This window comes from Spermophilus citellus (genome assembly GCF_964194105.1).
Source record: "Spermophilus citellus genome assembly, chromosome: 4".
Lineage (NCBI taxonomy): Eukaryota > Metazoa > Chordata > Mammalia > Rodentia > Sciuridae > Spermophilus > Spermophilus citellus.
Window position 1 is genome coordinate 204143636 of NC_138185.1, and position 15167 is coordinate 204158802.

General features: G+C 38.4%; 1 protein-coding gene across 18 annotated transcripts in view; it reads left to right on the forward strand.

The window, feature by feature from the left end:
* NRXN3 (neurexin 3) overlaps nucleotides 1-15167 on the forward strand; it is a gene marked incomplete at its 5' end in the record, with an annotated part of 1519183 nt that overhangs the window by 1373360 nt on the left and 130656 nt on the right. For all 18 annotated transcript variants that reach the window (XM_081291921.1, XM_081291923.1, XM_081291922.1 and 15 more), the window contains one exon: nucleotides 2762-3069. In XM_081291921.1, coding sequence (XP_081148047.1) covers nucleotides 2762-3069 — 308 coding nt within the window. The remainder of the gene's footprint in view (nucleotides 1-2761; nucleotides 3070-15167) is intronic.

Genomic DNA, 15167 nt, shown 5'->3' on the forward strand with positions numbered 1-15167 from the left:
CCATTGAAGTCCTAACCCAAGGTACACAGGGCTAGGAGAAGGTTTTGACACAAAAAAGAAGAGCAGATCTTGCTAAGAGAAGACCATAAAACAACTAAGCAAAGAGAAACCCCCACTTTTCCAATGGTGTGAGGGGAAACTAAAGCACAGGCAAACTCTTCTTTCTCATCCCCACCCCAAATGACTTTGTTTCCGAAAAGGGATTAGTCAAAACCCTCTGGAAAGGCAGTGTAAGCCAACAGTGAAGCAGCTATTTAATCTTCATGTCCCAAATCATGTCTTGCCTTTCCTAATTCTTGGGTTAGTCTCAAATAATCATAGACCACTTTATGGAGCAAACTATAGCAAATGGATTGAAGGTAATCCATCATTTCCAGCCAATTTAATTCAGCACTAAATTTCAGTTTCCTCTGGTCCTCTTCTTATTTGTAAGCATTGGCAGAATGAATATTTCCAGGAAAATAAGTTGAGAACCATTATAGAGGTTATCATTGGGAAGTACTTTCAAGAATATTAGAATATAGAGCCTTGAACCTATGATCAAAGCTACTCAACCACTTACTAATCACCAATGCTGGATTTTATATGAGAGAGAGAGAGAGAGAGAGAGAGAGAGAGAGAGAGAGAGAGAGAGAGAGAGGGGAAGAGGAGAGAGAGAGAGAGAGAGAGAGAGAGAGAGAATGAAAATATGAACAGGCAACAGCTGTATACATGGAAGAGCTACTTGACCCTGGGGCCCTCTAGGGTAAGATATTTCACCCTAGAAATCTTCTATTAATCAGCTTCTTATGATGTATTATGTTTAGCTGTTTCAAATGCCTATGAGAGATCAGGGTACTACATCTCCCCTCCTATTATCCTATTTTTACTATAGTAAGTTTTGGGCTCTCAGGAAAATCTGTTGTCAAGAATAAACCATAAAGATATGTGAACTCTAGACCACCACCCTCTATTACTGTGCTTGATGCATGTATATACAAGACACTGAAGGAACTGATTGGGAAATAATGGAGATCTATTAGCTTTGTTCTGGTTGTACCCTTGGGATGAGGAAAATTCTGCTATTGTGGAGGCCAGCAGATGCCCTCTCTATGCTTCAGAGATTTTATAAAATACAGAATATTCTCACTGTAATAAAGTTCTCTGATCAATTCTTCAACCTCCTAAATGGGCATTATTTATAAATGATTCTTGAGTAATAGGACTTAGAAGTTGCCCCAATGAGCAGAGTTGACTCTTGTCTGAAGAATACCCTCTGAGCAGTACATGCTTACCCTTCTCTGCCTCTTCCTTGTCTCATATTAGTGTACAATGAGAAGGTATTCCATATTATACACCAGAAATTCAAGGGTGGCATAGCCTTTAAGACTCTGTGACAGTGGTAGCTGTTAAGATTCCAAACATCAAAATATAATACTATTCTTAAGTTAGAGATTGTGCAACAAAAACCTTAGCCTTTTAAAACTACATTTTTTTAATGAAACACACAAGAATAACAAAATTGTTTCCAGTTATTTTTTACTAAAACAACTTAGGTGATTAGATTAAGAATGAATGGAACATTGTTTGATCACCAAAAACAAAATTCAGAAGGGATATATCTAATTCCATTAACAAGTATCTTTTTTGTTCCCTTTCTCCATATGATAAAACAGAAGGAATCAGTCTAAAGAAACCAAGAAGGCCTTAGCATGTTGCTATCATGATAAATTACAATGAGTTTTCAAAATCTTTTTTTTCCCCTTCTAGGAAAGATCTGACTTGAGACATTTTTTAAAAAAAATAAATACAAATAGTTGGGGGTAAAATTTGTTGAGTTCCATGATTCCAAACTCTATTCTACCATGATTTTATTCTAATAGTTTTCTTTCCACAGAATTATAAATAGTCCTCAAATAGAAACTCTAAATAAAGTAAACCACAGATATTCTTCCTCCCATTAACATATCTCTATATCATTTAAAGAGTTTTATGACTCACTTTCTTCATAAATACATTTTTAAAATTCACTGATTCTAAAGTTTAGGAACTTTATCAATGCCTACTTATTTTCCATATTTTAGGGAATTATTTAGTTCTATGACCATACCTCCTACTCTATAAAAATATTGGTATATATAGAAATGTATCTGCAATTATATTGTTAAACAAAAAAATAACGGCAGGATATTATTCACTAGGAAATTGTGTATTGGGCAACTACTAGAATGTCAAATTTTTAAGTATACAATTAATCAATTTAATATGAATTTAATTTAATCATCAGGCCTAGGTTTTTAATTCCTTGCTCCCAATTACCTCACTGAGTTTTTGTTTGCCATATGTATAACTCCTTTAGGTTGTAATGTTAATTTTTACCTTAAACAAATCAAAGCTGTAGGCACATATTATTTTTTCTAATCATTGCCTGATTTGGATATTTATGTTATCCACTTTTTAAATAAATAGAAACATTCAAGAAGACTGAGTTACATACTCAAGAAGACTGACATGCCTCTCATCACTGAACAAAGATTTCTTCATCCTTCAAAAAAAATAAATAAATAAATAAACACCTGATGGTTCAGGATTTTCAGCTAGACAATGGAAGAGATAACTGTAATGAAATGTTACTTGCCAATGCTTACATTGAATTTTGTTATCCATTTCCTCCCTTCATTTGCTGAAGGAAGCCTGTTTTGTGCCTGATCCATTCAGACCAGGCAAGGTAAGGAGAGAAAATGTATGGGAATAATAATGTTTCCTCCACCCAACCCACTAGGCCGGCAGTTAACCATCTTCAACACCCAGGCGCAAATAGCCATTGGCGGAAAGGATAAAGGACGCCTCTTCCAAGGTCAACTCTCTGGGCTCTATTATGATGGTTTGAAAGTACTGAATATGGCAGCTGAGAACAACCCTAATATTAAAATCAATGGAAGTGTCCGACTGGTGGGAGAAGTCCCATCCATCTTGGGAACAACCCAGACGACCTCCATGCCACCGGAAATGTCTACCACAGTCATGGAAACCACCACCACAATGGCTACTACCACAACCCGCAAGAATCGCTCCACAGCCAGCATTCAGGTAAGCCTTCTTCCAGGTATTAGTTACTTCTGTACCTTTGCCTTTAAGACCTTACTATTGTGGTCCATTTTCTATATAGTTAAAGATATTGAGTTGCTATGTCATAAGAAAGATGCCTGCAGATGCTCATAATAATAAGATCCAGTAGTAGAACAAGATGAAGTCACTGGTAAAGAAGTTATAAAAGTCTTTAGGCACTCCTAGGTTATTATTCCTATCGTATTTTTCACTGAAATGGTAAAGCTGTTATTCAAAATGAGCAATGGACTACACTTTTAGTATGAAATACTCCCTCCTATCATTTTATTACCTTTTCTTTTCAGATAGCACAAAGGGAAAAAGGCAAAAGGAAAATTTGTGATCATAGAAAACACTATATCCTAGCTCAATTCTGTTCACATCCTCCAGATGGCTTTGCTGGAACGTGAATTGTTCATTATTGGGGCCAATGGGTACCATTAAATCAAGGGCAATTGGAGCTAGAAGTTCAGCTAATCCTCATAATATGCAGTCTTTGTGTTTGATATTAAGTCTTGATTAATTACTTGTCATTTTTCGGTCCATTTTGTTTCCTTTGTATTTAACCAAGATACTAATTACATTAGAAAATGTGAAGGTTTGAATTTAGCTAGGCAGGAAGCCCTTAGTTTTGTGGTAAGGATTTTGTTTTTTCACTTTAAAGTAATTATATCCAAGCTAAAGCTTAATACTTTGCTGACTCCCTTGGCATTTCATAAATCTAGTTAGTAGGGGGTAGGAGGTTAATCGAGTTATTAGCTTTAAATGCTCTGGCATAAAATAAGACATTCCAATTACTAGTGGTGAAATCACCCTTAGCCTAGTTAGTGTTCATAGAAAATGTAGTAGATCCGTACTTGTCCCTTCTGTTTCTCAGTTTTAAGACAGAATCCAGGAGTCCAACTGAGTCTTTGACACCACCCTTCCATTGACTCTGATGGACATTGTCAACTTCGTGTTAACCATCAATTAAACTTCCAGTTTTCTGAATGAAGTATATGTGAGCTGAGTAGAGATCAGCATGTTATCTTCCCTTTTCCTTTTCTTTGAGCAGAAATTCAGACAGCTTCTTACCTGACTCCATAGGAACAATTTGAAGCTGTACATGCTGATGATGTTACCAGTCAATTTTATGTGTTTTCCAAAGGTTAAGAGTAGCAGTCTTATAATCACACGTGCTGTTGCATGCATACCTATGCACATGCTGGAAAGAGAAAAATACTGCTTCTCTGCCAATATTAAAGCAATAACTCCTGACACCTCACTCCACTCACTGAAAAGAAGATAAAAGGCAATATATATTTCTATTATGACTCTCTATAGCTCAAGAGTAGATCTGTTTATTGTTGGTGAAAGGATAGTTCTGTTTGCACAGGACTTGGCAGACTTGTTTTGCTTCTGTCAGAATATATTCTGCTAACTCTGTGGGAAGCAGAGAAGCAAATGGATTTTTCTTCATAGGAATGGCTGATCCTGTAGTCCTTTTTAAGGCCAAATTTTCACTGACCGCGGGAGGATTTAATCTTACACAGGGATTCAGGGACTAAGCCATGGTAATTGTCGGTTTTTGGCCTTCCCTCCTGTGGCAAATACATAAATGGGAGCAGATTGGGTGAGTCCCTAAACTCTTTCTACAAACTAAGAAAGTCAAGGATTTGGATAAAGAGTGGATTTCAAAGTGCAGAACTTTTGCAAGTAACCTGGGGTCTCTTGGAGGAGGTGGACATCTGGAAGAGCCCCCCCGGACAGCTTTTCTCTGGTGTGTGTCTCTTTTCCTTAGAGTCCAGTAATAATTGAGTTACATTTACATGCCTTTCCTTTTACTTATACCAAGGCCATAAAAGTGTATTATAAATCTATTGACACTCTGTTTTTAAGGACGTGTAAACACATATCCTTGGAGGAAAGCCAATAGCCTTGCAGCATTAATTAGACTGGGGTGAGGGTGAGGGACAAAAGAACTCTGTTTTTTTTTTTTTTGTTTTGTTTTGTTTTTTTAAGACAAACTAGTGGAAATAATGCTGAGCCAAGGGTTTGGGACTTTTTTGTTCTTGCCAACGAGCCATAAGAACTCAACCATGTGCTCCACAAAAACTTGAAAATCTTGAATCCAAGCCTATTCTGGTCTTAAGCATATTCTATAGATCACATCTAGCCTATGTTGGGACTGAGTACACAACAATCAATCACGGTCACTTAACTAATATGAGAATGAATTAGATTGGAATCAATCCAGAGTTTAGGACAATTCCAGGAAGACTCTGGAGACTTTGAGGGAGGAAGGTCAGTTCCAAAAGCTTCAATTTGCCTTTATGATCTAGCTCATTTTCTTGGATGAAGAGGTCTCATAAAACTCTGATCTCAGGGAGATACTTTAGAGGCAGGGGGAAAAAAAGTAGGGAAGATTGGAATTCATATTCACCAGATCCATCATTCATTTTTCATCTGTGTGAAATCACAGAACATTTTCCAAATGATACTCTATTGTATCCTCTTTTGCTTTGATAATATTATTAAAGCAAAGTTGTCCTAAAATGAGTCTCTTCGGGGGGGAAAAAATAAGCATGTGAGCCTACAAAAAAAAAATATGGCTATTCAAAACCTATTGGTTCCTTCTTAAAGCTGGTACTAAGAAAACCTTATTTGAGGAGTTCATTTCTGGTGGACCTTGCCCATTGTTGATTTCAGATCAAAGGAAACCTGTAAAGTGCTTTCTGTGCTGCTCTTAACTGTGTGAGAATGTGAACAAGTAGTTTTTAAGCTGATAGAGCTCTTCAATGCTCTGGTCTCCCCGAAGTAATTGGTGCTTTGATCTTTCTGATATTCTAGTTTGCTACAGTCATGAGTGTAGAATTGCTTGTGAATGACATGGACTATGTTAAATTACTCAGGGCTTTTGTGCCCAAGCATCTGATCTTAACCCTATACTAAGAAGGATGCCTCTTTGTGCTCTCAGAAAAAAAGTAAAAAAAAATTAAGGTAAACATTGATAAAGAAGGTGTGTGTGTGTGTGTGTGTGTGTGTGTGTGTGAGAGAGAGAGAGAGAGAGAGAGAGAGAGAGAGAGAGAGAGAGAGAGAGTTCTCAAGTAAAAGATCTGACATTTAGTACATGTTCAGGAAATAAATACTGAATAAACAGAAATCAAAACAGGTTTATTATCTACCTTACACTCATTTAACAACTGAACGAAGAGTAGCTTGGAGAAAATTTTCCTTCTAGAATAACCAGGGTCCTTGCACATTTTCTCCTCACTGGTTAGGCTATAGCTTTATGATCTAGAACATTTATGTAGAGCCAGATGGCCTGGTTTTAAAATCTAATTCAATCTCATATTAGTTAAGTGACCCTGAACAAATGATAGGTTATAGATAATTATTACCAAAAAAAAAAAAAACACAAACTTTCCCATAACTTGGTGTCTTAACACAATAATCAGTATTAGATCTCACAATTTGGTGGGTCATAAATTTGGCCAGGGTTCAAGGAGGCAACTTCTCTGCTCCTCGAAGTTGACTGGTAGCATTCCATGTCTGCTCTGGTTTGATGGGTCTGGCTTCCCTCATACACCTTGTGCCTGATGAATTAACTGGAAAGACTGGACTTGCCTGGGCTATTTTGCCTCTCCATGTCTTCATGGTCTCTCCTGCAAAGTAATCAATCTTCCTTCAGGAGGCTCAGGGCCCTAGAGAGAGGGACAGGAATTAGAAGGTGTTAGTTATTTCTAGCTTGAGTCTGGGAAATGTCACAGTGTCACTTGTACCATACTTTATTGGTCTGCTTCCAGGGCTTCTCCAGGTACACGAAAGGAGATATGAACCCCACTTTTCAACAGAAGGAAAAGCAAGAATTTGCCTTCAACCTAAGTTGACTGCATTATAAAATGGGGAGGGCACAGTGTCTATACCATCTGGTCGTTGTAAGGATAACATGATGAATATAAGTAAAATGCTCAATACAAGTATACCATGAAGAGTGAGAGTGTAGATGTTTTAGCCATTCTTATTATATTCTATCCTCTACATTTGGTGGTTGAGTCAAACAAGAATCTACCTCGGAAATTGGTGTTGCTTCCATTGACAGTAGTAGCTATAGTTCAGACTGGAGGCTATAAGGTTTGGGTGACATAGGGATTTGAAGGAGACTCGGGAAAAATTTAGAGGCTGAAATTAGTCCTGGAAAATCAAAAATATTTATGATATCAGCAATGGACTTCTCTGACATCTCATTACCCATCTTGAAGTTTTCTTCTATTTTTAAACTAAACTTAGAGTTCTATGGGCCTTAGAATATAATGTTTCATTATGAAATCTATCTATTTGCACATATTTTGGGGATGGCAGAGAAGAGGAATCCAGGTCTCTTTTCATCATGGATTTCATAATCTGTAGAAGGCTAGAGGGCTTGATATTAACCATCAGTATGGGATAGTGACATGAATGGTTATGTGTATTGGGAGTGAGAAGTAGCATATGGGATGATCTTGCCAGATCTCGTGGATAAGGTGGGTATGGATCTGGGCCTTGTAGGATGAATACAACAGGACAGGTAATAAGGGAACAAACTCTAGATTAGCTAAATATCAGAAGCTACATTATGAAAGTCAGAGAGAATTCCTGGGAAAGAGAGCAATTCTGGTTAGAAATGACAGTGCATAGTTGCAGTGTGTGAGGGACAAGGGGTCCAGCTTTTGAGAGCTTTGGCCTAAATCTCCCCCAAACAGACGAGGACCCAGAGGCCTGAACAGAATGTGATTCCCTATGGGACTTACTGCTGGGGATTCCCAGCAATTGCACAAGCTCATTTACTACAGCTGACTCAGGTATGAGCCAGCAGCTACAAAGACTTTGATAGAGCAGCTTCTAAAATGGGAAAGTCATTCAGGAGGGAAGGGAAAAGGTGAGAAACAAAAGTCTTTTCCCACTAACTTTCAACCACGACAACCAAAGTGTTCCCACAGGGAGAGGAAAGGGCCAAGAAGAAACTAGTTCCAAGAATAATGTACATTCTCTTATCTTTGGCCTCCAGCCTGAGTTGTTATCAGCAAAGAAAGAGCTCAGTGTGTTCTGTGCAAATCGCCATTTGGAATTGTTTATAAGCTATTAGGAGGATACTGATCGTGACCCAGTTTTTCTGTGCCGTGCATTGGCAAAGTCACCTTGACATTGGTCATTGCTGTGTGGCCAGAAAATTGTCGGAGAATCACAATGCTCAGCCTGGATTAGAACTATCCCAATAAACAGTAGAAATGGAAGACTAAGAGGTTTATGATCTATGAGATTCCATTCTCATCTCAAGCTTCACAAATGTGGCAGTTGAATGTGAGCCACTTTCAAAAATTTCATAAGGAAACAACAATATTTTATGCTTAGGAACAGTACCCGTGTGGAAGTTTTAGGCTGGGGACAGTAAGGAACACACTTCAGCCCTGACACTAATGACTTCAAAATGTAGGAAGTTATTAAAAAGTTGCTCTTATGCACTATTTTTCTGGGTACAGTCCCAGGATGTGAAAGTGAAGAATGAACATGGGATTTAGCATCAGAATTTGCTTCTTCTAGTTACTTATCTGAGTGTCTCTGGGAAAGCTGATGAGCCTTTCTAAGGCTCTGTTTCATTTTATATCAAAGGAAAGTAACAGTACCTTCCCATAGGCTTGTTACCAGTAATAAGTAGGATGATGGAAAGCAATGCATAAGTTTTCATTGAAATTTTCACATTAGAAAACACTTTCAACCCAAGACTCTCTTAGAACCTGCCAATTCTCCCAGCATTCAGATCCTCAGCATTCCTATAAGATTGTGCAAGCTTGAGAAGAACAATTTCGTCTACATCAACACCCACAAAAACCTATAGAAGCCCAAACTCATCAGTGAGAAGAGATTTCTATGAGACACACATTCATATTCTGGGACAGGAATTGGCTTTGCTGAACAATCATCACACATACGATACTTTAGGTCAAAGTGTATAAAATTTGCCTTTTTGTAGGTCAAGAGAGTCAAATGCAAGCAATTTCATAAAGTTCAACAAAATGCATGACACTCAGATTTACAGCATGTTGTTATCAATGGCATTTTGAGGCCCAGGCTAGAATATCAGACTTTTTTCCCATTGACAATGGTAGCTGTAGTTCAGACTGGAGGCTACAAGGTTTGGGCGACATGGGATTTGAAGGAGACTTGGGGAAAAAATTTAGAGGCTGAAATTAGTCCTGGAAAATCAAAATTTCTTTGAATAATCAAACTGCCAGGAATGGGATACAAGATGGACTTACCTTATCCCAAACACCATATACAGGCTATTTACCACTATATATATGAAATTATTCTCATTGGGACCCTCTCCCTTTTCCCTTCTGCCACCAGCTTGACAGAAGTGGGATGAGGAATCCACATAGCTTCCACTCCATGCTTTACCACTAGACAATGGAGCCTCCAGGGGAAGTTTATTTTTAGGATCAGGGCTCAACTAATATTGATTAACAGCCTTACATAATATGCGGCTCCAGGGCTCGTGTCTTTCCTGCCAAGCCTCATAACTGGGGAAGGCAGTGAAGATTTGTCAGTCTAATTAGACTTTAGCTGCCAGCCAAGAAATATCGCCCGTCTTCTTCTTACCGCACACAGGTACTTTCTTTTCCCCTCTCAGAGAATAATTTCGGGGGAAGGAAATTGGACTCTAATTTACTTGTTGCCTGGTAAGACTCTCCAATGACATTTTCTCTCTGGAATTGTAGAGTTCTAAAAAAAAAAAAAGTGCCTGATGGGTTTGCCTGTCTCTTAAAGACTTATATGTTGGCGGTACATACAGATAGGCCAGCGAAGAAAACACAGTGTAGTTTCTTTTCATCTGCTTTTAATACCTTATTTCAGGGGATGGGACAGGCGCTTCTGAGAGCTCTGTCTAGTCATTTAAAAGGTCCTCTGAGTAGGTCCTGACGGCAGACAGGCTGGAAGTCTGCAAGTTCCCAGCAATGTAGAAGAGATTCCCTTCTAATTAGGGTTTAGTATTGATAGGAGAGAATTTCTACCAGAACTGTTGATAAAGTGCTGGATCCTATTTCAAAGCCCCTGAACAACTGGAGGGAAGTGCGTTGAGCTTTTAGCTGCCTACATGTGGTTATCCCTAAATATTTCTAAGGCTCAGTGTGGTTTTTTTTTTGTTTGTTTGTTTGTTTTTGGTGTTTTTCGTTTGTTTATTTGTTTTTCGGATTACCCAACAGACCCCCAGTCAAGTCCAAAGCCACCGTCCTCACTATGTGGCCTATGGTGGCTCTTCATCTTGCTGTATCTCTGACCATATTTCCTACTGCACTGCTCCAGTCACACAGGTCTGGCTCTTTCTGATGGCTCTTCCAGAGCCAGAGTAAGAGTAAAAAAAGAGAGGCCATCACAGGATCAGATCTTGTCTTTATTCGAGACTGACTTTATAACATTTTTATTAGTGTTAATTTTAAAGTATTGCAATCAAATATAGCTTATTTTGAAAACTAAGCGTTGGGGTCACCCTGCAAGTTGTACAGCACAAATACGTGCCTTGAATAATCCCAGCACAGCTTGAACACGGCCAGCCCACCTGTGCCCTCTCACTGGCCATTTTTCTCTGCCAGATACACCTCTCAGGTGACTCATTCCCACACTTTGCTCAGGTTTCTGCTCACATGGCACCTGTGAGCGAGAACCTCCCCTACCATCCCAGGTGAACTAGAACTCTCCGTCTTCTCCCACCATGGTGTCTCTCACAGAGGTTTAACATTACCTGACATGACATCGCTTATTTACTGGCTAACTGTTTTTACTGGATTGTCAGTTCTAGGATGGTAGGATCTTTGTTTCAGGCACTATAATTTTACAGTGCCTAGAATAGTACTCAGCAGGAACTAACACTCAATATTGGTTGAAAGGACTGTCTGGACAATCCACCAGTATCTTCAGAGGCAGCTCCTAGGTCTCTCAGTGTTTGTAGGCTGAAGCTAGTTCCCAAAGGCCCCCTCCCAGGTATGGCTCACAAGTAAGGATGGTCACTGCTGTATTTGCTGCTCTCAAATCCTTGCCTTAAAAATGAGGAGTCCCAGAGATATTTTGTCTCTGGTGAGCAAGATTGTTCTTGTAGGCTTCTGATTTTGACTTATCTTTCCCTAGTTCTAGTTTCAGCAAAATCTAGTCCAAGAACTAGCAAGGACCAGTTCAAGTACTCTTGCATTTCAAAACACTTTTAGAAGGGCAAGATCACCCATTTTCCCTCTTCAATCTTTTCTCTTCATTTCTTTCTCAAATTAATTCTCCAAAAACTGATCATCAAATATAGGCAAATGAAAATTATTTCACTGTCCCACTGCTTCTACTCATTGGTATGGATGTAAAATTAATCTGAGTCTCTTTCACCTGGTTCTATGTATATGGGGAGGTTGGGGGGAATCTCCCGCCTGTTTTCATATACCTCTCAGGCTGAACTCACTGCCAAGCCCCTTGTCCCCAAAGCACACTTTTGTTTATCTCTAGTATCTGAGCATATTGGATTAACACCCATTTATTTGTTGCTATGACTCAGTGATTCAATAGGCCTCAGAGTTCTCTGGTTTTCCCACAACCTTCAGAAAGAACACAGATGGAAAGTGTTATGAGAAACCACTGGGATGAGAGCAGGAACACAATGGAATTCCCCACTGGACATGTAGGGTCAAGCACAATGCCTGTCACAAATGCCTGGGCTCAACAATATTTGATGAAGAAAAGAAATGTATTATATGGACGACAGCAACCTAGGAAAATGCTTGTCTGCAGTGAGAAGAGGCAGAAGAGGGGAGCCAATGCTCTTCATATTTCAATAGACAAAGACAGTTACGAGGAAACACCCCGGTATGTAGGATAGAGCTCATGGGTAGAGATATTTTCAAAACCGCTACTCTAGGTAGATCCTCATCTTACCACTGTGTGGCTAAGTTATTTTTGGAGCTTTGTTTCAGCAACTGAAATATGGGGTATTACAACACCAACTTTAAGGATAGGCTAAGATAACATAAATGAAGGGCTTATATCAGGAGGACTCAACAATAGGTTATTAGCAGCAACCGTAGCCATATGCTGTTTAAATGAGATTACAGTCCAGGGCTTAGTTGCTAAATTAGTTTTGCCTCTGAATTTTTTTTTTATTATTCTGTGGCTAATTACCCAGGTGGCCTCTGATATCGCAACAAGCGTCCTCAGGCCTCTCTTCTTTTCTTATTAAATAAATAAATAAATAAAGGTAAATCCTAATTTTTCCTAATATATTTTTAACAGTATCTATCATGGTGACTTGCATACATAGGGAAAAGTAAATGAAGGGCTAAATTAAAGAAGGATAGGGATAGGGAAAGTTGAAGAAAGAAGACAAGAAGTAGAGGTGCCCTCCAATCATTGCTGTAAGAACTCTGTGTCCATTTCATGGATTAGATAGCTCTGGTTGAGCGAGATGAACAGAATGTCTAATTTAAATAAAGCCAAAATATTCAAAATACTTTATCTACATCCCCCTCTCTGTTGAAAGCTGTCAGAAGGGCTCCACAATGATCACCTCTATGTACAAGATGAATTACTTACTTAATAAAAGTCTCTTGAGTCATCAAAAAGAGTCAATGATTCTAATTTAAACTGAGGTCCAAAAATTGGTTTTATTTCTTTTTTTCTGAAAATACATCCCTTGCTTTCTATTTATACATGACAGGGAAATGACTTCAAGCAGCAATCATTTCTAGCCAGACTTCAAGATGGATATTTCCATTCTGTCTTTGACAAGACAGTAGGAGGGGTGGGATGTGCTTTTATAACTTTTTGGTGCATGTTTGAATGATTGTAGAAATTAGAAACACACTGATGCTGTTATGACAACCTTTCCTTTTAATACCTTTAATTAATGCCTTGGGTTGTGTAGATGGCTGGTTCTGTTAGCTAAATGGAGAAGTAAAGTTCTCCTTGATTTTCTCATCATCCAGGGATGAAATGGCAAATAAATGCACACCATGTCTGTGGTGCCTAGCAGTCACAGAGAGAATTGTGGGTTGTGAATTTGATTGACTTGTATACATAATGCAATCTCTTCAATCTCTCACCCCATCTGATTACATGTGCCTGTGTGTGTGTGTGTGTGTGTGTGTGTGTGTGTGAGAGAGAGAGAGAGAGAGAGAGAGAGAGAGAGAGAGAAACAGAGACTGAGACAGAGAGACAGAAGGCTCATGTGTGCTTGCATGCATTATGGAAAATAATGCTTCTTAAACTTGAATATTATGCAGATCACTGGGTGATCTTATTTAGTACAGGTTTGGACTCAGGCCTGGGTAGAACCTGAGATCATGCATTTTTCACAAGCTCCCAGATGATTGATTTCCTGCTGCTCACTTTATAGAGCGGACAAACTAGTAGATAGATACAGTTTCTTGCTGGGTACCGATAGCATCTGTTTACCTATCTCATCCAAATATTCTCCCCAAACTCAGTGCAGGGCTCTTCAAGGCAGAAAATCTTGTTAATCCAAAGTCTTATGTAAGTGAAAGAGCAAATACTTAAATAAGGATTAGCAAAGAAAAATTTATCCTATCAGACAGTGCTGCTCCTGGTTCCAGATGCCCCCCTCTTCCTGTCCTTCATTCTGCTGCATACCCCCGAGGCAGATGGAAAAAAAAAGGTAGAATTTAACTTGTCATAATATTTATCCCCCTTTCTGAGAGGTGACCTCCAATGAAAGCAGAGGGACATGAATGATTTTAATCCACAGTAACAATGGGGAACCAGTCCTGACCATTTTGAGCAGTATAAATATATAAAATGACAGATTTTTCTGCACTGCCTCTCCACTTCCTCCTCCCCGATACTGAGAGAGACACATATTCATGCACCCGCAACTCATACTATAATGCACAATGAAATTTCACCCGGCCTTTATCTTGCAGCTGCTGTTCCAATGATTAATGCCCCACTGGCTGGGAAGCTATTCTGTTGAAGAAAGACAAGGAGAGGGGAAGACACATGAAATATATCTCTGAGGCCATTTCTCATTATTATTATTATCATTATTAGTTCCTTACTACCCTATCTCTCCTGCTTGAGAATACTTGATCTATTGGCAAGGAGGAGGGAGTGACATTTCAAAGTGCATTTCATGTGGGATAAATGAGCAAGGACAAAGACAGAAATCGTTTTTACTAAGAGAACTGACCTGGATGGGGTTTTTGTTGTTGTCATTGTCCTTTATTTGGGGATTTGTGTGTTTGCTTTATTATTGTTGTTGTTTTCATTTTAAAGTCAAATATAATGGATGCCTCCATCTGTGTCTTCTATGTTTTTGGTTTTTTTTTTCTCCCCTGTAGGCATTTATTTTTGCATGTGTTCTTTTGTCTTTATTGAGTCTCTGTCTGCATGAATCAATATGATATAGCTTATGCAAATGTTATCCAGACCACGTATGCAAAAGAGAAAACAGAATAATTTCATTGTTTTGTAACTCCCTTAATATGATTATCTACATATTTTGGTTGATTTGAAGTTTCTGAACAAGCTTCTTTATATATATATATACATATGTACAAGTTTCTTTATATATATATATGTACATATATGTTTTTATTTCATGAAATAAAAACATATATGTACATATATATAAAAAGAAATATACATATACTTCTTTTTTTCCTTTATATTTATTGTATAAACCATAGTGCCTGATTCTCTCCTATTTCTCGTCCAAAGAGTGGGTGATTGCTAAATTATTTCTAACTCTATCATTTAATGGACTGCACAGCAGTGGTCCTGTTTGGGAAGATGAGGCCATAATAGGAATGCTATCAGAACACACGCGTCTACTAATAAAATGGCAAATTCATTGGCCTAGACAGAGAGTGCCATAATGTGATTTAGAAAATGCAGTACTTCCAAAGTAGAATTTATGAGGATGTGAGTGTTGTAGCCAAGGCACCGCCATGTAACTTCAGTTTTAATTAGATTTTGAATTAAACAAATGAATATCTGATTTAATTGAGTACCTAGTATGGAACAGGCATTTGGGCAATATCAATAAACAAAACAGTCAAAAAACATTTTTTTTT